This window comes from Anabrus simplex, chromosome 9 (assembly GCF_040414725.1).
Source record: "Anabrus simplex isolate iqAnaSimp1 chromosome 9, ASM4041472v1, whole genome shotgun sequence".
NCBI classification, from domain to species: domain Eukaryota; kingdom Metazoa; phylum Arthropoda; class Insecta; order Orthoptera; family Tettigoniidae; genus Anabrus; species Anabrus simplex.
Genome location: NC_090273.1, coordinates 40,820,869 through 40,846,042, shown reverse-complemented (window position 1 = coordinate 40,846,042; position 25,174 = coordinate 40,820,869). Strand labels below are relative to the sequence as shown.

The 25,174-nt window shown below is 41.4% G+C and overlaps 1 protein-coding gene across 1 annotated transcript in view; it reads right to left on the bottom strand.

The window, feature by feature from the left end:
- LOC136880846 (fat-like cadherin-related tumor suppressor homolog) overlaps positions 1-25,174 on the bottom strand; it is a 372,162-nt gene that overhangs the window by 237,612 nt on the left and 109,376 nt on the right. The window contains exon 4 of the mRNA XM_068229137.1: positions 307-368. Coding sequence (XP_068085238.1) covers positions 307-368 — 62 coding nt within the window. The remainder of the gene's footprint in view (positions 1-306; positions 369-25,174) is intronic.

The window sequence follows — 25,174 nt, the reverse complement described above, 5'->3', positions numbered from 1 at the left end:
TAATATGACGACCGGGTAGCACGCACGCTGAAGTTCTATGTTTAGCAGCATGCTGGCACATATATCGTTTTCCAGAAAAATATTTCACAGAATTGTATCAACCCCAATTTCGCAAACATAATTTGAACTACAATGTGAGATTCTGTAGGCATTGTGCGTTCCCTGTGTTACTAGTGAAGGCGCATAGATCACTTTCCATTAAAAAACGGAACTACGATTTTCTGGAACGTACAACGTTTGTTATAAACGTTTAAATATTATCGAAATAACCCTGCACTACACATTTTGAAGCAAGAGAGTACTTACCTCCAATATATGCTCTGCCTGGTTCTCGCGGTCCAGTTTCCTGCCTGTAGTCCTGATCAGTCCTGAAAAGAGATGGAAATGTGTAAGCAACTTATTTGGCTGGGCTGATGTTTACAAATGGCAATGAGCTAAATCAGACCATCATATCTTTAGAAAACTAAGGAATATATTCGTTCATAATTTGAGATAAGTATATCTTAGGGCTGGTGTCGTCTGTAAATTTGCGTTACAGAAGTGTAATCCTGGCAACCGTGCAGGCTGTGATATAAGGTATGGATGGACGTCCATGCAATGTTACCTAGCAACCGTTCAGGCTGTGATCTAAGGTATGGATGGACGTCCAGGCAATGTTACCTAGCAACCATGCAGGCTGTGATCTAAGGTATGGATGGACGTCCAGGCAATGTTACCTAGCAACCATGCAGGCTGTGATCTAAGGTATGGATGGACGTCCAGGCAATGTTACCTAGCAACCATGCAGGCTGTGATCTAAGGTATGGATGGACGTCCAGGCAATGTTACCTAGCAACCATGCAGGCTGTGATCTAAGGTATGGATGGTCGTCCAGGCAATGTTACCTAGCAACCATGCAGGGTGTGATCTAAGGTATGGATGGACGTCCAGGCAATGTTACCTAGCAACCGTTCAGGCTGTGATCTAAGGTATGGATGGTCGTCCAGGCAATGTTACCTAGCAACCATGCAGGGTGTGATCTAAGGTATGGATGGACGTCCAGGCAATGTTACCTAGCAACCGTTCAGGCTGTGATCTAAGGTATTGGTAGACGTCCAGGCAATGTTACCTAGCAACCATGCAGGCTGTGATCTAAGGTATGGATGGACGTCCAGGCAATGTTACCTAGCAACCGTTCAGGCTGTGATGTAAGGTATGGATGGTCGTCCAGGCAATGTTACCTAGCAACCATGCAGGGTGTGATCTAAGGTATGGATGGTCGTCCAGGCAATGTTACCTAGCAACCATGCAGGGTGTGATCTAAGGTATGGATGGACGTCCAGGCAATGTTACCTAGCAACCGTTCAGGCTGTGATGTAAGGTATGGTGGTCGTCCAGGCAATGTTACCTAGCAAGCATGCAGGGTGTGATCTAAGGTATGGATGGACGTCCAGGCAATGTTACCTAGCAACCGTTCAGGCTGTGATCTAAGGTATGGATGGTCGTCCAGGCAATGTTACCTAGCAACCATGCAGGGTGTGATCTAAGGTATGGATGGACGTCCAGGCAATGTTACCTAGCAACCGTTCAGGCTGTGATCTAAGGTATTGGTAGACGTCCAGGCAATGTTACCTAGCAACCATGCAGGCTGTGATCTAAGGTATGGATGGACGTCCAGGCAATGTTACCTAGCAACCGTTCAGGCTGTGATGTAAGGTATGGATGGACGTCCAGGCAATGTTACCTAGCAACCATGCAGGCTGTGATCTAAGGTATGGATGGACGTCCAGGCAATGTTACATAGCAACCGTGCAGGCTTTGTCTTATGGCTGGGGGTCACCTGAAATTAGCAGTCGTTGCTGGATGGCCATGACCGAGAGATATATTTATGATCATTTGATTTTCGCAAAGAGAAACGTGGTTTCTTTTTGAGTTGAGGCTTCCACGATCTGTTGGATTACTTTCTTTGTCCTAAAGTACAGCTACTTGGAAAAAAAGGAATGATGGCATGATATTGTGCGAGTTCTTCACAGGTAGGCTACATTGTCACAGAAACAACTGAACCTATCCCCTGTTTTGTTTTTGCTAGTGTTTTAACGTCGCACTACCACACTGAAGGTTTTCGGCGACTCAAGAATGGGAATAGAAGTGGCCGTGCCCTTAATTAAGGTACAGGTCCAACATTTGCCGGGTGTGAATATGGAAACCACGGAAGGCCATCTTCAGGGCTGGGTTTCGAAACAACTATCTCCCGTATGTAAGCTCATAGCTACGCGAATCTAACTCCACGGCCAACTCCCTCGGTGTTGACAGTATCCACAGGGTTTGTGTCTACATTGGAGCTTGCAACTATACCTGGACAAAATTAATATAGTTGCGGAAAGATGGGTCTAAGCATCAACACCAGAAAAACAAAGCTAATGGTTTTCAGCAGAATAATAAATAATTCTACTTTGAAACTTAAGAGACCAACAAATTCAACAAGTAAATGCACTTAAATATCTTGGTTGTTGGATAACGGATGATTTGAACCAAGACCTAGACATTAAGAGACGAATAGAAATAGCAAGATCAACATTAAGAAAGATGGAGACATTATTGTGTGATGATGCATTAAATTTAAAACTTCGGCAGCGTATGATAAAATGTTATATTTGCTCTACTCTCCTTTATGGGGCTGAAGCTTGGACGTTAAAAAAGAGGCCACCATCAAAAGACTGGAAGCCTTAGAACTTTGGTTTCACAGAAGAATGCTCAGAGTCTCGAGGATTGACCATGCCACTAATGGACAAGTATCACGGAGAGCAAACTGCATAAAAGAACTGGTAACCACCATCAAATGCAGAAACATTGCATACCTAGGGCATGTTTTGCGTGGTGAAAAATACGCAGTTTTACATCTAATTTTGAAAGGCAAAATTGAAGGGCGCCGAGGAGTAGGCAGGTGGAGAACAACATGCCTTAAAAATATTATAGACCGGACAGGCATAGAAGCAATGAAGAACTATACCGTGTTGCTGAAGACATAAGAGCACTCTCCACATTGATCGCCAACGTCCCGGAGACTGGACGGGACACATAGAAGAAGAATACAGTGGAGGTCCGCTTAACTAACCTTCGCTTATCCAATATTCTGCTTTATCTGACACGTTCTTCTTCTTCTTTTCGATCTTGGCCTTCTTAGGGCCGAGGAAAGTAAACCTGTGCATTCATCTTGATCCTTATTTTCTTGACTTCCAATAGTTCTTCATCTTTTCACTTTGCTGATTTTTTGCTTTCTTGTGTCCAGACATTATTACCTTTCCTCTTCTCCTTCTGCTGGAAACCCTCGAATTTTTTTTTATCAATCTTCTGAAAGTTGTTCTGTCTTGTATTATGCCGTCTGCTATTCCAATGTGCATCATTTTGTTTACTCCTTGGATTCACCGGTTGCCATTCTGGCTCTTGTAAACATGGTTAAACACTCGTTTTGTTGTCCATCCTCAGTATGTGACCCAAAAATCCATCGTTCTAGTCCTTCAGGCAAGCAACTCAATGTTGAAAATATCCTCGGGATATGTGCTATGAATTTTAGGAAAATAAAATATAATAGAACATAATATATTCTTTATTAATTCCTAAAAATTACAATCTCTTTCTTAATCATCGTTATCTAGTTAATTACATTAGCAGTTTGACTTTGTCTACCACTACGAGCGCTAATGTGAGTCAAAGCAGAGTTTCACTAAAGCCCTTATAACTCCATTCCGCGCGGACATTTTGCAATAATAAAAAAAAGCCGGAGGGTATTCAACCAACGAACATATTGCAGAAAGAACTACGTAAATAATTTGGCTAGGATTTGAATTTAGAAGAAAACGAGCAAAGAAATAAGCGATTTTAGGCTGTTTTCCCGGAACGGTATTTAGGACGGAGGTGATTTTCGAAATTTGCTTGACTCACAATATGAAACCTTTCCGGGCCCTTTCGACACAATTGAGAAAATTGCTTAATTTTACGTTTTTCATAGTATGGGGACCTCTGCTGAGAAAAAAATTAAATTTAATTCTCCTCTTTCTGATTGTGTCCGACATCCTTCAATTTTCTTCGTCTTTGTATACATCTTTTTCCCTTCTATGTCTAAACTCTCCTTCTTCGTGTTCAATAGTCCCAAATATTCCTCAATATTTTCCTTTCCTTTCTTACAAAGCGGAGGCGGGACAGGTTTTTCTCCAGGTACTCCGGTTTTCCCTGCCATATTTCATTCCAGCAACAGCCTCCATTATCATTTCATTTCATCTGTCAGTCATTAATCATTGCCCCAGAGGAGTGCGCATCCGGCACAACTTCTATCCTCACCGCTAGATGGGGGCTTCATTCATTCCTTCCATTCCTGACCCGGTCGAATGAATGGAAACAGGCTGTGTATTTTCATTTAATTTTCCTTTCCTTTTCCTCTATCTCCTTTATTTCATCGGTCGTTACATAGAACAAACATTCTGTGGAATACAGACACTCTCTTGTTTGATTTTAGTTTTCCTTGCGAGGTTCTTCTTATTGTGACTATCTTTAGTGAACTGGTATGTTAGTTCGTCTTCTTGATCTTGATCTGTTTCGACGTCTCTTACTACTAATAATAATGTTATTTGCTTTAAGTCCCACTAACTACTTTTACGGTTTTCGGAGACACCGAGGTGCCGGAATTTAGTCGCGCATGAGTTCTTTCACTTGCCAGTAAATCTACTGACACGAGGCTGACGTATTTGAGCACCTTCAAATACCACCGGACTGAGCCAGGATCGATCCTGCCAGGTTGAGGTCAGAAGGCTAGCACCTCAACCGTCTGAGCCATTCAGCCCAGCTTGTTTATCTTATGCCGCTTTTTGCACACTTATGGGGTTGCACGTGCGGACTTGACCCTGTTTTACGGCCGGATGCCCTTCATGACAACCCTATCTGGAGGGATATAATTCCGTGTTTCTGGTTGGTTGGTAGTGTGGTGTGTTGAGTGAATATGAAGGGGTGAGTGTTGAGACAGACACAAACAACCAGTCCTCAAGCCATCAAGGAAATAATCAGACCCGATTAAAATCCCCCCGATCCGGACGGGAATTGAATCCGGGACGCTTTGAACCGAAGGTCTCAACGCTGACCATTCAGCCGCGGAGTCGGACGCTATGATTAAATGGGAGGAACATACAGCAGGCTACCATGAGCTCATTATTTTAACATGGATATGTTTTAGGGCTAAGACTGTAATTCCTAAGAACTCCCCAAGTAACAGAGCAATGAGGCTTAACAATAATATCCATCCCTTAATTAGTACGACACTTCGTCATGTAACACTGTACTTCACAAGGAAATTTAAAGATTCGTTGTAAATCATCTGTATATAAAAATGCTAACGTGCATGTTTCACAAAACTCAAGCTCTTAAGCCAGATGGAGTTAAAAGTTGCGGTTTGTACCAAAATCTTCCAAATCGTCTCAATAGTAAATGAGTAATCTTGCATTTCTTGAAAAGTCAACGGAAATATATTTATTTTCAAGATCAAACCATTAAATGATCTCTCCAATAATTGCATACATCCTATTCTTCGCAGGTTGTTAAGCGATTAACAATTACCTAAATGATTTCTAGGTACCTGTCAAGCCATAGAGTAAACATTTCCTCTGATGATGGAAGAATACTATTCTCTGCTAGATACTCTTTGATTCTCCTACCTTCGCCAGCTTCTGAATATACTCAACAGATGGCAGAACGTTCCTAATAACTAAAGCCCGGATTTTTATGCAGTAACAGGTTAGACTGCAAACTAATTTGGTTAGCAGGAAGTGTCAGCCACCCGCTCCTCCATAGTGTAGCAAGAGTAACATAAATTATAAGCGTTCTGATGGGCCGTACCCCTAATGTTTATGCAAACCTCATAGCACAGTCGTTGTGAAGGTAGACTATACATGCTACTCGCTTCAGTAACTTTGCATTCTAACCTATTAATGCATAACAATCCGGGCTCTACTAATAACATACATGCTGATAAGAGAAAAGAGACTACGTACGTATAGACGGGAAGGTATCAAGTCGACTAGCCTTCTGTATGACTATTAATAAAGCGCAGGGACAAACTCTTGAAAAAGTTTGTAGTCTATTCACCCGAAACAGTACTCGGCCACGGCCAATTGTATGTTGCACTATCTCGGGCAAGATCGTTTGAAAATGTTAAGATACAGACACGCCCGAAAGAAGTGTTATAATTTAAATTAGGAATGAATCGGTTATTATGTACCGGTATTAAATGTTCATAAAACTACTGAAAAGGGCAGGCAAAACAATATGACAACGACAGCCATATCAAGACTAGTTATCTGACCTATTTATAAGGAATGCTGCGGAGAAGCGTGGAGTTCACTAGTATTATGTAATTTATTAAATCCCAAGTAAAATATACTGCTCTAATAATTGTTTCAAAGTGTTATATTATATCGTGACTCTCGATCTGGGACCAACCCAAATACATTTCTTTTGAAGTAACATGTGACAGGGCCACAGAGTTTACTCTGAGAAAAACACTCAACGCTCAGGCCGAGACCTGTAACGTTTAGAGTCTGGACCTGTGCTTTGTTAATGGTCATACTAAAACATCCTTTTACTGAACACTGGAGCCGTTTAATCTAAAATGGTAGGTCGGTGGTTATCGCTGGTTTCGAGGGATCAAAACAGTTTCACTGGCTCCACATCCAGAGAGGATGGAGCACTAAAGTATATATTTTTAACGATTTGATTAGTAAAGCCCGGATTTTTATGCAGTAACAGGTTAGGTTGCAAACTAATTTGGTTAGTAGAAAGTGTCGACCACCCGCTCTTCCTCAATGTAGCAAGAGTAACATAAATTATAGGGGTTCTGATAGGCCGTACGCCTACTGTTTTGCGCAAACCTCATAGCATGATCGTTGTGAAGGTAGACTATACTTGCTACTCGCTTCAGTAAGTTTGCATTCTAACCCATTAATGCATGAAAATCCGGGCTCTATTGATTAGCAACCTTGTGCCATTGCATAATTTTGGTGTGTTTAGGTTGCGGAGAAATAATATAGGGGAAGCTACCTCTAAAATCAGTTTGTGGAGAGTAGTTCCAGGAGGAGTCAAAGAATTTAAAAATTCAGTTGGATAATGTACCGCATCTTCTATAACCGGGGCAGTATCAACTGAACGGTTAGAATGTTCAGCAACGAATTACGGTTCTACCATAGATTAAAAAATTATTAGAATTACGTGTTCTAATCATATTGTGATATTGTTGCACATGCCTACTGCGATCTCTGAGCATACGCTGTTCTCAATTAACCCTTTGGGGTCCAATGTCGGACTCAGTCCGACATCATTAATTTTCAGTTCCGGTCCTATGTCGGACCTAGTCCGACACAACTTTGAGGTTATATATTTCGTATGCTGGAGCAGAAATGGCGCCGAGCTTTACGCAGTATACAGCCTTGGCATTTATCTCTTGCCTACTGCCATCTGCTGTTCATTCCTTTAAGCTGAATTGTGTTTTCTTTGGAGATAATTCCTCACTGTCACTGCTGACTTTACTTTCGTTATCAACATGGCGTCCACCAGCCGCGGCATGGAGCCTAATGATATTTACGAACAGTTATGTGACAGTGGCGATATTGACGATGATTTGTTGACAGATTCTGATGGTGACAACCGGAGTGGGCAAGGAGAAGAAAGAATTTTGAAGCCTGGTGCCATTATAGATTACACAGGCAAAATGGGAGGGGTCGATCGTGCTGATCACTACTGCTCATCTTATGGTATTGTAGTGAAAAGCCTGAAGTGGTGGAGGAAATTGTACTGCTGGGTGTTGGAGGTAGCTTTGGTGAACAGTTTTCACCTATATAATTTGCAACAAAAGGCAGAAAATAAGCTCGAGGTGAATCACAAAACATTCAGGGACCGAGTTATTATGGGGCTTGTTGGGGACGTTAGGAACAAAAATTCCCGTAAGCGCGGCCGACGGAGAAGCTGTATCGAAGAACTTCGACTGAACTGGATGCTACACATCATAGATGCTCGCCAGGATAAAAAAAACCAAGGACTGTGCCATGTGTTCCGACAGGAAAGTGAAAGGAGGCAGAAAGGAGACATCATTTTTTGTGAGACCTGTCCAGGGAACCCAGGACTACACCCGAACAAATGCTTCCGGAAGTACCATACTTTGAAAAAATATCGCTGATAATGTGGTTAACTTGACTGATAATAAATAAATTTGCAGTTCGTATTATTAATGTAAAAATTCAGCTTTTTACTTATGTAGTACTTCCTTCCCATATTTGCCTAATGTCAAATTGGACCTGTGCAGGATGCAGGTGGAAAATCAATTGGACTCCAAAGGGTTAACACACGATTCTCTCTCCCTTTGGGACCTATGCCTTTCACAATCTTTCTTAATCTGTTTACCCTCCACGCTGGTTTTTCCCTCGGACTCAGCGAGGGATCCCACCTCTACCGCCTGAAGGGCAGTGTCCTGGAGCGTGAGACATTGGGTCGGGGAATACAACTGGGGAGAATGACCAGTACCTCTCCCATGCGGCCTCACCTGCTATGCTAAACAGAGGCCTTGGTGGTGGATGGGAAGATTGGAAGGGATAGACAAGGAAGAGGGAAGGAAGCGGCCGTGGCCTTAAGTGAGGTACCATCCTGGCATTTGCCTGGAGGAGAAGTGGGAAACCACGGAAAACCACTTCCAGGATGGCTGAGGTGGGAATCGAACCCACCTGTACTCAGTTGACCTCCCGAGGCTGAGTGGACCCGGTTCTAGCCCTCGTATCACTTTTCAAATTTCGTAACAGAGCCGGGAATCTTATCCGGACCTCCGGGGGTGGCAGCTAATCACGCTAACCACTACACCACAGAGGCGACCTTTCACAATCTTACCGGCTATATCTCCTTCGTGTTCTTTTAATGTGACTTGTGTGTTAATGGGAAGTAATTTTAAGAATATTCTAGCTAATGTTTTGTACGCCTAAGTAACAACTGTCGTGAACGTTCTCTTGACCTGGTATGTTCACAATAAATAAAGAAGAATAAATACAAACATAAATATTAACGTCTGAATGAGTAACACCGCGTGAAGTGTCATCAAGATACTGAGACCAATGTGGCGCGAAGGGAGATAAGGAGAAGAGCAGCAGGCAGCCTATTCAAAATGTTCACCATTCGATTTAATTAAATTTGCTGTCCCCATTGTTCGTAGCGTCAAAATGGCCTCTCTATTGATACGTGCCTTGCGGGTAGGTAGTATTAACTCTCCGCTAAGTTGGAGTTTCACAAATTGCCTAAGCCCTCTCTAGTCAAGGGACATGCCTTATCTGACGTTACGTCATGGAAGAGCTTATTCTATAACAAAGGAAGCCCCCCTTCTATTGAACCAGCATCTCCTTGAGAATGAAGTCCTCTCCAAGATAGCTTCTAAAAGGAAGATTCCAATGAATTTTGGACCATGACGGTGAGGCGACACTAAATAATTGGACGCGTTACTTATGACGTGACTAAAAGTAGTTCCCTCTGTGAAAATTGACGAGCAGGCAACCTGATGGCATAAAATTAAAATGCTCAGCATATGATAGCTGATGCCACCGGATAATTTTATATGTGAATAAGCCAGTTAGGACTTCGCAAAATACTTAGGGGTGTGAATTTAGCTTCCTTAATGCCCACATTTCTTTCATTCTTTTACTGTGGGCTTCTTTTCTGTCTTCAGATCAGGTTGTTCCAGTCTTCTTCTTTGGTATTTCTTGGTCAGCTTACCATTTGTGAATTTTGGATCTGAAGATTAACCTGTTTTGGTCATCTGCGGGTGTAATTCCTGCCTGTTTCAAATCTGTTTTGATTCCACCAATCCATTTCATTGTGTCTGTTTTGGCTTAACTCCTGGTTTCATGAATTCGACTATTTGTTTGGTAGGTCTGTCTGGATGTATTATTTTAATATGTCTATTGAGTCTTAGCCTGCGTTTTCTAATGACACTATGAATATTTTGTGTACTGTTTGATTTCCTGTCTGCCCCGAACTTGGTAATTTTCCGACAGTGAGTTTTGGACCTAGTATTTTTCTTAGGATTTTGTGTTCTTTTTCCTAAATATTTCCAATGTCTGTTTTCCTGTTTCCTGACCCATAAAGATAATCTCGTTTAATGACTGTATTGTAATGTCTTCGTTTTGTGTGCTTGGAGATACATTTTTGTTATGGATATTTTGGGTTAATCGATATGCAGTTTCCGTCTTTTGGCATCTAATCTAATTGGCTTTTGTTTCGAGTCCATTTTCCTGACTTGTTTCAAGATACTTAAATTGTGATACTCATTTAATTTTGCAATATTTTGTCTCCATGAATTTTGGAGCTTGTTTTTTGCTGGTCATGTATTCTGTCTTTTCAAAAGATATCTGAAGGCTGACTTTTTCCGCAGATTCTTTCAGGAGTTCAATCTGATTTTCTGCTGTTGAAATGCCCCGGATTAACATTACTAGGTTGTATGGAAACGCTAGGCAATCTATTGCTAGTTTTCCTCTGCCTAAAGCGATTGTTTGGTGAGTTTTGAGGACCAATTTCTGTTTGCGTCATACGATTATTCTTATTATTTCTGTCTTCGATTCCAGCCTACTTCGGACCACGGTAAACAATGGGGTTGCTGGTTAGTCCTTTTTTTTCTTCTCCCAGAACTTCTTCATCATTTCGCTGTGGTTTCTCTTTCTCTCCTCTGATGACTCGTTCTTGGACTTTTCATTTGTTTTTCCTGGAGCCCCTTGAATTGATCTATTTTAGCTCGAAACATATCGCTATTAATGATTTGTTTTGGATTGATGACAACTTCCTCTATGGAAAATTCTAAATTCCCATGAAGGGAATTAGATATGTTTCTCCAATAGAGCATGTCAAAAATGTCGAAAAAATATCACATGTAAGGCTTTTCAGGCGTTTGCTCTATTAACCAGCGTTTCGTCTTAGGTCTGACACTAGACTCATCAGAGTGGGATGTGTCAGACCCTACCCACTGACACTGGGGTGTATGCAGGTGAACTTATCAGAAGCCCTCATAAGAGGCACAGTCTGATAATTGCATACGGGAAATAAATCTCCACAATGGAATTATTGCCCGCCTAGCAATTCCGAATGGAAAATTCTAAATTCCCATGAAGGGAATAAGATATGTTTCACCAATAGAGCATGTCAAAAATGTCAAAAACATATCACATGTAAGGCTTTTCAGGCGTTTGCTCTATTAACCAGCGTTTCGTCTTAGGTCTGACACTAGACTCATCAGAGTGGGGTCTTTCCTTGTTTCTTCTACCTATTTCGTAGATGCTTTTCATTTGAGGATGTAGTTAAAGATTTTCTTTGTTAGTATACCCTCGTTCATTCTTGTGAGGTGCCCGTAAAACTTCAGTCTCCTCTTACGTACGGTGTCTGTGAAATTCTCTGGCTGTCTGTCTGTATAGATCTTCATTTCTCCCCTTCCACCATGTACCATCCTTTATTTTTAGGGGTGCTAAGATCTTTCTCAAGACTGTTCTTTCTTTCTTTCTTTCTTTCTTCTCTAGCTCATCCATTTCCACTTTCTTATTCAGTATCAGACATTCTGAACTGTAAAGTCCCTCTGGCTTTATAACCGCGGTATAATGTCTCATCTTTGCTCTGTAAGATATCGCTCTTTTATTGTATTTATTCTGTACTGATCTATAGCCTAACGCCATCTTTCTGGCCCTTCTCTTATTTCCTTCTTTATAAAGCCCATTCCATTAACCAAGCTAGGCTATTTAAATTTATCTGACCTCTTGTCTTCCCCTACTTCGCTTCCAGATGCTTTTCTTTATTACGTTTGTATTCTATGTACTCTATCTTTTCATATTATAATCATCATAGAATTGGTAACAATCTTCCCAGAAAGCATAATTAACACAGGATGTGTATACTTTTATTTTAGATATGTGGTGGTACTGGTGGTGGTATTTACTATTGACGTGAGGAAATGCAACTTGGCAACCATCCTCTCTTAAGACTAATCTGAAAGAAAAAGGAATAGCTCTGATCATTCGAAAAATAAAAGTATCTTTACCGCACGGAGGAAGTTTTACCTCAGTTGGTATAAGATTCCAGATACCATTTCTTGAAACAAAACACTGCTAAAACAAGTGTACATACTACTACACTAATTCACACTTGTAAGTTCTGGAAGACTAGACTTGTAAAACAAGCCAGTAATGTTAGAGAGGAGCTAATTTTACTACTTCACGAGCTTCCTAAAAGAGGGGGTGAAAATGAAAGAGACCCTAAAGGCCTCTGGGTCGGAAAAGAATGAGAGTTGACCAAGGGAGGTCCGACAGAAAAATGAAAGTGAGGAGCCTGGTACAAGTAGGTGGGAGCAATGCCAGACTCAGCTAGAGACTCCGTTGTTGCCGCTGGGCCCCTTTTAGTCGCCTCTTCCGACAGGCAGTGGATATCGTGAATGTATTCTAAAGCCCCCACACACAGCCAGAGAATCTCACTAGTAAATTGTATGCAATGTTACAAGACGAACTATTATTACTATTATTATTATTATTATTATTATTATTATCCTTAAATTGTACATGTACAATCTAGGGATGGTAGATGGAGTAAGGGCAAGCCCCACATACAAGGAGGTGCCTCCATCCCCACATGCATATGTACATAAACTCTACTGAATATTTACATATATATAGACAATTTTAAATTTATATATTTACACTCCAAACACTGTACTCTTAGAATAATAATTATCTTAATTTATTCTATACATATTAGAGTAAAAAGACCCCGCCATTTATACTCTCACTGTATACACATTCATTCACAACCACTCCCTCACGCGAACGCAAACACATTCGCCCACATTCAACTGTACAGTACTTGCACCCATCTCTCTTACAATTCTAATTTATACAAGTTATATGCATCACATAATATGGGTTTCTATTTACATTTATCCATTTTCCTTGCTGCACGGAGGAAGTTTTACCTCAGATGGTATAATATTTCAGATACCATTTCTTGAAACAAAACACTGCTAAAACAAGTGTACATACTGCTACACTAATTCACACTCGTAAGTTCTGGAAGACTACACTTGTAAAACAAGCCAGTAATGTTAGAGCGGAGACTAATTTTACTAGTTCACGAGCTTACTAAAACGAGAGCCAGGTCTCTAGCTTTTGATGCTCTTAAATCTTTAACTGGTGAGGAAAAAATTTGTCCAGCTTTTTACATAAACGTTTACAGATCGAAGGTGAGAATTTCAACCATTCACATTCAATCGCTCCCCAAATTTTATAGTAACAACGTTTAATAAAGCTCGGCGCCTATCGAATGCAGGCACACAGAACAATGAACACTCAGAGTGAGAGATTTTTTTTTTCACAAATAGCATCACAATTTTTTTCTGCAATATAAGTGTCGTATCGCCAACAATAGACAGTTAATCATGCATTGATGTCCCAAAAGTGTTATCTTCTTCACGCATGATATGACTCATTATCGGCTTTTCTGATAAGTAAATTCGACCCTAACGACCTCTGTTGAATTACAAAGTCGTCCACAGTTGTAGATACAAATATTCGTGCTTCAAGAGTTCATTCGTAATTAACTTGAGTAGTTCCATAAGCGTAATTTAAACAAGCAGACAGTGATGATGTCATATCGGAATATCAACATTTACGGATAATTAATTAACAATTTGACCTATAAAATAGTACCTGTGCTGTCGCAGATAACAACTTATACCGATCAATTTCTACGGATACTAAAGGATTGCCAAGGCCTCCACACGTTTTTCAATACTCTTAAAGTCAGCCAAATGATAGTAATAATTGCCCCATTTAGCGTAATTATAGATTATCAGTGTAGATACATAAAAGGTAGTGTCCCAAGGCATTTGGTAAAAAGAGACGCACCTAAATTACAATTAATTATTACGTATTGACCTGGGAGCGGAAGCATAGAACGCATCCACGGTATGCCCTGTTTGTCGTATTGAAGGAGAGACTATCTTGGGGCTTTCAGCACATAAACGAGGGTTGGCGACCACGGGGCACCTAGTGGAGTCTTGCGTTTCTTCCACGAGACTATCTTGAGGCTTTCACCACATAAACAAGCGTTGGCGACCACGGGGAACCTAGTGGAGTCTTACGTTTCTTCCACTTACTTGTGCAGGTTTTCACTTTCGATTTCCTATCCGATCTCAAATCTTTCACGGTCATCGCCACGATTTGTCGGAATGAACTCTCCAATGACATTAGGGACGCTAAATCTAAGACAAAATTTAAAATCCTCTGGCAATGTCACCTTTTAAGCACTTCCAGGCTTTCTCGAATATGAATTGGGTGAATAAATGTGAATAAAGCTCGGCGCCTATCGAATGCAGTTGCCCGTGCAGTTAGGGGCGCGCAAATGTAAGCTTGCATCCGGGAGATCGTGGGTTCCAGACTCACCGTCGGCAGCTCTGAAGATAAATTTCCATGGTTTCTCATCTTCACACCAGGCAAATGCTGGGGCTGTACCTTAATTAAGGCCACAGCCGCTTCCTTTCCACTCCTAGGCTTTTCCTATCCCATTGTCGCCATAAGAACTTTCTGTGTCGGTGCGACGTAAAGCAAATAATAATAATAATAATAATAATAATAATAATAATAATAATAATAATAATAATAATAAAAGTGTTTATTGTAACGTGTTACAGGATATAGCTGCAATTTATACTTTAGGTCAGGGTTTCCCAAACATTTTGTATCTGAGGCCCCTTTAGTACATCGCAATCATGTCCAAGGACCTCGTAGCTACAGGCCATAATATTGCACTCAGTGAATAAAAACAGAATTTTCTAATGTTTGTAATGTTACCATGTTTGATTCGTATAATTTAGGACTAATATTTACTTTCCTTTAAATTTAAAGGTAACTTCATTTACATAATGATACTTTATATAAGCATAGAAATTATATAAAAATTGTGACACTTGGTTAATAACTATAACAGTCTGGATCTGAAAAGTTACTTGAGAAAATTCACTTCGAACAGGTGTTGGATCAATGAGACGTGGTGCTGTTTTCCACAGTTCCGTTTCTGTACTTCGTTTTCATTTGTGTGAGAGCAGAAAAAAAAAAGTACATTCACACAGGTATGTTGTCATGAAAAGCATTAAATGCAGTAAATGAAATGGCGTATGGCTTTTAGTGCCGGGAGTGTCCGAGGACATGTTCGGCTCGCCAGGTGCAGGTCTTTTGACTCCCGTAGGCGGCCTGCGCGTCGAAATTAACCAATGATGGTTAAAATTCCCGACCCTGGCAGGAATCGAACCCGGGACCCCTGTGCCAAAAGGCCAGCACGGTAACGATTTCGTCATCGAGCGTGTTTCCTTTCTAGAAATATTGTAGGGTGTAGGGGACGTCATAGACCCAAAAGTCGACCAGAGACCTGAAGTTGTGATACAAGGTCTTCACCAGATATTGCAAACTTGTACCATTTATCGGCCAAGAATTACATAAGTTAAACAACAGTGAAGCCATTAGTTCCTACATTTCCAATAATGATCTATTAACTGTGTGTGTACAATAAAATTACAATTTACATTATTATTGTGCACCCCTTGGATTATCGACGCCCCCCTCCCCCACTAAGGGGTCCGCTGACCACAGTTTGGTAATGACTGCTTAAATATGTTTATTTTAGATAATCTCAGTTTTTATACTTATATTGTATATTCTTCTTCTTTTTCTTCTTCTTCTTAACCTTCTTAGCCTGCTTACCCTCCAGGGTTGGCTTTCCCTCGGAGTCAACGAGGGATCCTACCTCTACTACCTCAAGGGCAGTGTCCTGGAGCATGAGACATTGGGCCGGAGGGTACAACTGGGGAGGATGAACAGTACCTCACCCAGGCGGCCTTGGTGGGGGATGGGAAGGTTGGAAGGGATAGACAAGGAAGAGGGAAAGTACCGGCCGTGGCCTTAATTTAGGTACCATCCCAGCATTTGCCTCTAGGAGAAGTGAGAAACCACGGAGAACCACTTCCAGGATGGCTGAGGTGGGAATCGAACTCACCTCCACCCAGTTGACCTCCCGAGCCTGAGTGGACCCCGTTCCAGCCCTCGTACCACTTTTCAAATTTTGTTGGCAGAGCCGGGAATCGAACCCGGGCCTCCGGGGGTGGCAGCTAGTCACACTGACCACTACACCACAGAGGTGGACTATTGTATATTAAATCGTAACATTTTGAAATTATTATATTGTTAAATAGTAAAATTTATATAGTAAATTAGGCGCTCATTTGTACGCCCGATGTTAAGTGTAAGAGCGGGCCAAGAGTCCTAGCTTCGCCACAACACAGATGCTTTCAAATAATAACAATAATAATATTTTTTTCTTGTTTAGGGGCTATTTATAGCCGGGTGCAGCCCTAATAAGGCAGACCTTCCGATGAGGGTGGGCGGCATATATGCCATGTGTAAGTAACTGCGTGCTATTGTTGTGGAGGATAGTGTTCTGTGTGGTGTATGAGTAGCAGGGATGTTCGGGACAGGACAATCACTCAGCCACCGAGTCACTGGAATTTAACAATGAAGGTTAAAATCCCCGACCCAGCCGGGAATCGAACCCGGGACCCTCTGAACCGAAGACCAGTACTCTGACCATTCAGCCAACGAGTAGGACATAATAATAATAATAATAATAATAATAATAATAATAATAATAATAATAATGTTATTTTTACGTCCCACTAACTACTTTTTAAGGTATTCGGAGACGCCGAGGTGCCGGAATTTAGTCCCGCAGGAGTTCTTTTACGTGCCAGTAAATCTACCGACACGGGCCTGTCGTATTTGAGCACCTTCAAATACCACCGGACTGAGCCAGGATTGAACCTGCCAAGTTGGGGTTAGAAGGCCAGCGCCTTAACCGTCTGAGCCACTCAGCCCGGCATAATAATAATAATAATAATAATAATAATAATAATAATAATAATAATAATAATGAAAAATCAGAACCTAGTTAAATAAACACATATTTGTGGTGAAAACTAACAGGGAGGACTGGTACAAAATTGTCAGAAGAACGGAGGCAACACAGTGAGTTCACAAAGAGATTTAGGAAGAACAGCAAGGCGAAAGTCATCAAGCCAATGAACAAGTTTCAACGTGCTCTATGAATTGGCATAACGAAACAAGAAGAAAAGGAATGAGATTTTGTTCTCTTCCGACTCAAACAGTTGTTGTTGTTGTTGTTGCTAGCGGTTTAACGTCGCACCAATTCGGAGAGGGCGAACCCCAGCATTTACCTCGTGTAAAAATGAGAGAAACCACGGAACACCATTTTTCAGGGCTGCTGATGGCAGAATTAGAACCCACCATCTTCCGAATGTAAACTTATAGCTTCACGCAGCCCCCCCCCCCGCTCACTGCACAATCAACTCGCTCGGCGACTCAAATAGTATTAAGCTTGCATAGTCTAAGGAATCATTAATCCATACATTTCTAGGACTCATTCGTTTGTTTCGCCGGTACCTATTCGAACTAACTCCTCTGTAACACCTGTTTAGAGTTAAGACAGGCTGATTTTATAGCTGTACTTTCCCTAAAAACAATAATTCTGACCAATACCAATATTTTCATGTATGCATTTACGGATTTATAATGGCATTTTTAATAATAAAACATAATTAACACACAAGAACATGTTTTTATGGGCAGGAGTGTGTTAAGACAATACAAAGAATTACTATCCTCTAGCGACCCCGTGTATCATATATGGTGCATCAAGTTCTTTACTGCCGCGCTGAGTGGCTCAGACGGTCGAGGCGCTGGCCTTCTGACCCCAGCTTTGTAAGTTCGATCCTGGCTCAGTCCGGTGGTATTTCAACGTGCTCGAATACATCAGCCTCGCGTCGGTAGATTTACTGGCACTAAGCGGCGCATACGTCAGAAAATTCCATAACACAGTGTTATTTCAATATTATGCAGTTTCCACCAAGAAATGTGATAACTGGTGAGAAATCTGGAATTTTGACATAAAAATCTCTTATGGCTGCGGGTCATCTGAAAATCTGCGTTATGGAAATTAGCGACGGAAGTTAGTGTGACAGAAATGTAACCCTGGCAACCGTGCAGGCTGTGATGCAAGTCAATGTCACCTAGCAACCGTGCAGGCTGTTATGTAAGACAATGTTACCTAGCAACCGTGCATTATGTGATGTAAGACAATGCAACCGTGCAGGCTGTGATGCAAGTCAATGTTACCTAGCAACCGTGCAGGCTGTTATGTAAGACAATGTTACCTAGCAACCGTGCGTAAGTCAATGTTACCTAGCAACCGTGCATTCTGTTCTGTGATGTAAGACAATGCAACCGTGCAGGCTGTGATGCAAGTCAATGTTACCTAGCAACCGTGCAGGCTGTTATGTAAGTCAATGTTACCTAGAAACCGTACAGGCTGTGATGTAAGTCAATTTTACCTAGCAACCGTGCAGGCTGTGATGTAAGACAATGTTACTTAGCAACCATGCATTCTGTGATGTAAGACAATGCAACCGTGCATGCTGTGATGTAAGTCAATTTTACCTAGCAGCCGTACAGGCTGTGATGCAAGTCAATGTTACCTAACAACCGTGCAGGCTGTGATGTAAGTCAATGTTACCTAGTAACCGTACAGGCTGTGATGTAAGTCAATTTTACCTAGCAACCGTGCAGGCTGTGATGTAAGTCAATGTTACCTAGCAACCGTACAGGCTGTGATGTAAGTCAATGTTACCTAGCAACCGTGCAGGCTGTGATGTAAGTCAATGTTACCTAGCAACCGTGCAGGCTGTGATGTAAGTCAATGTTACCTAGTAACCGTACAGGCTGTGATGTAAGTCAATTTTACCTAGCAACCGTACAGGCTGTGATGTAAGTCAATGTTACCTAGCAACCGTACAGGCTGTGATGTAAGTCAATGTTACCTAGCAACCGTGCAGGCTGTGATGTAAGTCAATGTTACCTAGCAACCATGCAGGCTGTGATGTAAGACAATGTTACCTAGCAACCGTACAGTCTGTGATGTAAGTCAATGTTACCTAGCAACCGTGCAGGCTGTGATGTAAGTCAATGTTACCTAGCAACCGTGCAGGCTGTGATGTAAGTCAATGTTACCTAGTAACCGTGCAGGCTGTGATGTAAGACAATGTTACCTAGCAACCGTGCAGGCTGTGATGTAAGTCAATGTTACCTAGCAACCGTGCAGGCTGTGATGTAAGACAATGTTACCTAGCAAGCGTGCAGGCTATGTCTTATGGGTGGTGGTCATCTGAAATTAGCAGCTGTTGGTGGATGACCATGACGAGAGGCATATTTATGGTTATTTGATTTCGCCAAATGAAAAGTGGTTTCTGTTTTGATTTGGTATCCAGAAGATCTGCCAATTACGAAGGAGAAAATAAGGGTCATTAAAATATACTGAAGTACCTGAAGGAGAAACATCGTAGTTTCCATTCAAACCTAAAAACAACCTACTCAATGCAAAGAAGGCATTGTTAATTTAAGATGAATATTTAAAGCAACATTATTTTCAGACAATAAATTATGCGGGTTTAAAATTGATAACTTGAAAAGACGTCATTCTTTCTTGCACGTATTAATTTGTGTCCGCATGAGTAAGCAGACGCACTTGAACACTGTGTTGGATTTATAGAACAAAGGTCTGTATTACCTCACAACACGTAACCCCGCTCTGCAGACAACATTCAACTTAGTTTCCGTTTTTTTATATACACGCGAAATGTAACATTCACTGTTAATCTCCATATAACAAACTTCGAACTGCTGTAGTTACGTTTGAGCTATCGCATAACAAGGATTCGCTGTTGGCGTTGGGAAAGTTCATATAGCGCGTCTCTATCTTTGCAGCAGATAATACATGGCTCGCACTCACGGTGTTGCCGGATTTCTGCTAACGCAGAGCATAATAAAGTAAGTAGTAAACGGTTAGAATGCAAACTTAATGACGCGAGTAACAAGTCTAGTCTAGCCTGCACAATGGTTAAGCTGTGAGTTTTGCATAAACATTAGGGGTATGGTCCATAACAAACCCTAAGAATCTCCTCGACTGAGCATTGACCAATCAGAGCTGTCGTCAGTCACTCATTTTCCTGTTACGAACACTTTTTCCTCAAGAAAACATCCCTGCATATTTAGATACGTCATTTGGAGCATCAACCTTAATAAATTATAATATGAATTATCATGAAATTACATTAACTGATAATAATATTTTGAGAAAATGCTGTGGATAAATGCGCTAAATGACATAGGGTCAACACTTGTGCTTGAAGTGATGACAGACTAGGAAGGGATGAAAGCTGTAGTTCACAACACGCTTTCGGATATAAACAGGAAATAAAATCGAAATAACAGAAGGATTTCCATTACGCTAGTGATATCCAGGAAACACTAGGTGAAGTAGCGAGACCACTAGGGAGATGAGAACACTCTGCGTGTGATATGGTTCAGCGGTGATTTAGCGCCAAACCGTGAAGTTCTGGCGTGTCCTGGATTAATTACTTAAGGACAGGAAGCGTGGAATCCAATGTCGTTATTCTTTAGTTGTGAGAGATTGTCTCTACGTCCGATCACGGAGCGATTGTGTCTGCGAGTATTTCAGAAGGACTTAGCCACAAAATCAACTCGTCCGCCAGTAAAAAATAAAAGAACACTTTAATTGGCTATGCTAGCCATGGACTTAGCTTGCAAATAGGTTAACGTCGCACCGACACACATAAAGTATTATAGCGACGATGAGTTAGGAGTGGGAAGGACGTAGCCATGGCCTTAATTAACGTACATCCCCAGCATTCGTGTGGTGTGAAAATAAGAAACCACGGAAAACAATTTTTAGAGCTGCCAACAGTGAGATTCAAACCCACTATCACCCAGATGAGAGCTCACAGTTGCGCGACCCTAACCGCACGGCCACTTGCTCAGTGGAAACTGTATCATGCTATCATAAGACTTGGCTCAAATTTTATCATGGTGATAAAGGACATAGTTCGAATTTTGTAATATGGATAAATTTTACAAGTGATAAACTGAAAAACTTTTAATTACGAAATTGTATTTTTAAGAAAATAACTTCTGGAACGTGTTTGTCAATTCAGCTCGAATGAAACGCAGTTTGGCAATGAGTGTATAACTTCCAAGGGTGAGCTTATCCCAGTTATAGGCTATGTAAGTGCGTCAGATCCACGGAAGGTGTGGGAAGTTGTGGAAGTCCAGTTACAGAATTATTTACGCCTTGAAACTGTCGTAATTTCAGCTACGTTTCCGAATGAGCGTGCTTATCTATTCCCAGCCAGTGAATTTATATTGTATTCATTACTGAAGTGCATTTTTTCTTTTTTCTTTGTAATCAGTGTTACGTTCAAAAGTGTGTATTTCGTGGAAGTGATTGCCAGGATTGAATGCGTGATCAAACATTATGATGTCCAGCTAAGTAACCTGAGGCCACTGGTCCGGTTAATCATGGTGACATAATGAGTATCCTGTAGCAAGGTCTGTGGAAAACTATCAATTATGTAAATAGTGTACAGAGTAAATGTTGCCTTAACGTAACATGGAACTTTTTCTTTAAAGTTTGGTTCTACTCACTAATGAAGTAAACTGTGTCGATACTGTGATAGTGGATAACCCTCACATTCATTGTGCTTCATTCATGAATAACTAAAGCTTTAATTATTAATGTGCAGTGAAATTTTAGGTCATTATAGAACAAGTTTATAATTATAGATTTTTTAACCTACGGATCCGAATTAAAGTTTGTAATACGGTACCAAACCAAAAAAGTAAAAACTAAACCCCATGGCACTTCCAGAAGGCCTGCAGATTACGAGGGGTCGTGTGGTCAGCACGACGCATCCTCTCGGCCGTTATTCTGGGCTTTCGAGACCGGAGCCGCTATCTCATCGTTAGATGGCTACTCAATTGTAATCACGTAGGCTCAGTGGATCTCGAACCAGCCCTCAGTTCGAGAGAAAAATCCCTGACCTGGCCGGGAATCGAACCCGGGGAATCCGGCCGAGAGGCAGGCACGCTTCCCCTACACCACGGAGCCGGAAAAGTTTGTAATATCAGGTGGAAAAAATAAAGTAGTCCGGAATATCTCATCACAGAAGATGCTGGAAATGGCCTCATCTGAAGAAATGAAAAAAATCTGAGTATCCAAACGTTCTGACTGCTCTTCACTCCGAAACCACCGAGAGAACTCAAAATACAAAGGGTCGTCTGGACTCTTCAAACGCACGCACAACAGTAAATCTTTGAGGATAGAGACGAAGTTCCTTTTTGATAATGAAATGAAATGGCGCATGGCTTTTAGTGCCGGGAGTGTCCGAGGACAATAATATGTTCGGCTCCCCAGATGCAGGTATTTTGATTCGACTCACGTAGGTGTCCTGTGCGTCGTGATGAGGATGAAATGATGATGAAGACAACACATACACCCAGTTCCCGTGCCAACGAAATCAACCAATGACGATTAAAAATCCCGACCCTGCCGGAAATCGAACTCGGACCCCTGTGACCAAAGGCCAGCACGCTAAACAATTAGCCATGGAGCCGGACTTTTTGATAATGTTTAGACACGAAGATCTCTTAATTCCCACTTGCACAGATAAACAGCGCTGAGATTTGGTCGGACTTCGTTCCAGGCATTCCTTCACTCGAACAATGTTTTCTGATATTCGAATTCTTTTCGGATAGTCACGGCTTCTATTCGCTACAGAGTCCGATTCACGCCATTTTGCCACTAAGGTTTGCACTGCAGACTTTGCTGAAGGTTTTGCCAAAACATTTCCGTCTTAAACTCTTGCGCAAACAGCTCCACACAGGTTTTTTCCACGAATCGTGCTTCGCATAAACCTCAACAATAAACACGCGCTGTTTTATCGTGAGCACCAGTTTGTGTTGCATTCAACTGGTCACTAAACACGTCTGTTCCTCTCACTCACATGTAATGACACAGCGACGTACTCGGGAGATGCACACGCGCACATATGTGACAGCAATCGATTGGTGCATCGAAATAATGTTTTTCAGCATTTCCTGTGATGGGTACTTCTCCTGTCCAATAACAATAGTCATTTCTGTGTCAGTATTATCAATATTTTCCGGTTTACTTTTATTTTGCACACACGAACCTTCATTTAGTTGTATTTTGAAACACTAATGCCCGTTTTCTGGAAATGTGAGATATTATTCCGATAGCTATTGATCTGTTACAGTTGTCGACTCAATAAACCTTCGCTGCGAACTGTTAACTATTTGCTCGTTGATCAAGTTTCATAACTGCGCACTGGATGCCACCCTACGCACTACATTTATTCGTGCATTAGGCGTATTCTTCGGACTGTCAGGCGCATGCGCAAAAGTAATTCGTCGTAAATTAGCGTTCGTGCAGGGAAAAATTGGTATTTCGAGTAGTGTTCTTGTAGGCGTGGGTGTCAGTTCCGTTCGGTTTAAGAAAAAGCAGTAGAATTTGAAGATTTTTTTGCGGATTTCTAATGAAATATGTACACCAGTAGCACCTATCACGCGTAATCCAATATGCACCGAGTCTTATTAACAAACCATATCTATTCCCTGTTATTGAAAAATATAAATTTTTGACCACAGTATAGCGATAAATACCACGTAGTTATCATACATAACTTGTTATTTCCTTGTAATATAATGTCGTTATTAGAAAACAATCTCATGATAAAAGTGCATGCCATTGCAAGTAGGCGTACAGTACTACGATTAATTTGTAATTATCTGTTATTATTCCAGTGCTTTTATCGACACGAATACAGTCACCGATACAAATATGGTAAGACCCAGCAGTATAAAAGCGTATTGTAATTAATATTTGATCAATATGGGAAAATGAAGAACTACTATTTGTCACAGAAAGTAAATTGTTGTCTATAACGTCAACCAAACGTATGGCAGTATATTTGTTTAACCTGAATGTCTTTCAATTCCTCACTACACATCATAAGAACATTAGGCCAAGATTACAATAATCTAGAACGTTGATCTGCCTAGGACTTCGTCGATAGATGATGAGGAAGCACAAAAACAACGTTATTAGCAGTCAATATACAGTACGGTACTGCGCATGCACTCGCCAAGTTAACGAATAGAAATCTGTTGTTTAGGGTCAAGTCAGCGGGCGGTTTATCGAACAGGCAGATGTGTGTTATGCAAAACACAAGTTAACCATTCGATGCCGCTATAGGTTCGATACCGGGCGAGTTGGCCGTGCGGTTAGAGGCGTGCATGCGGGAGATAGTGGGTTCGAGCCCGACTGTCGGCAGCCCTGAAGATGGTTTTCCGTGGTTTCCCATTTTCACACCAGGCAAATGCTGGTGGTTGTACCAAAACTAAGGCCATGGCCGCTTCCTTCCCACTCCTAGCTCTTTCCTATCCTATCGTCGCCATAAGACCTGTGTGTGTCAGTGCGACGTAAAGCAAATTGTAAAAAAAAAGTTTGATATCTCAAGTTCCAGAGACCGGCTGTTATGGGAGCCTAATGATAGAACCGACCTACTGACCGCGTGGTTTGGGGCACGTAGCTGTCAGCTTGCATTCGGGAGGTAGTGGGTTCGAATGCCATAGTCGGCAGCCCTGAAGATGGTTTTACGTGGTTTACCTTTACACACCAGGCAAATTCTGGGGGCTGTACCTTAATTAAGGCCACGGCCGCTTCCTTCCCACTCCTAGCTCCTTCCTATCATATCGTCGCCATAAGACCTGTGTGTGTCAGTGCGACGTAAAACAAATTTAAAAAAGCTAATGATAGAAATATTAGCGTGTTGTTTGTACCATTCTTTGTCAATATTCATATTTTAACGTTCCTTTTTTCCTTATTTTCGATTTGTTGAGTTTTATTGTAATTCTTTTTTACGTATTTTAATTAACTGAATAAAGCTGACAAAGAAACCCTTCCAACCGTAAGTCTCCAATCTGATTGAGATTTGGTACGACTTCAGTTGGAATGCAATATTCAGCCATATCAAAATTAGATGTATGGTTGGGAACTGTTTTGGGGTGTCAAAGTTTGCTCATTTAAGCACCACTTGGGCAGGAGTGAGTGGCGGGAAGCAGGTGCAGGCGGGGAAGTAATGTGTGTGCGAGAG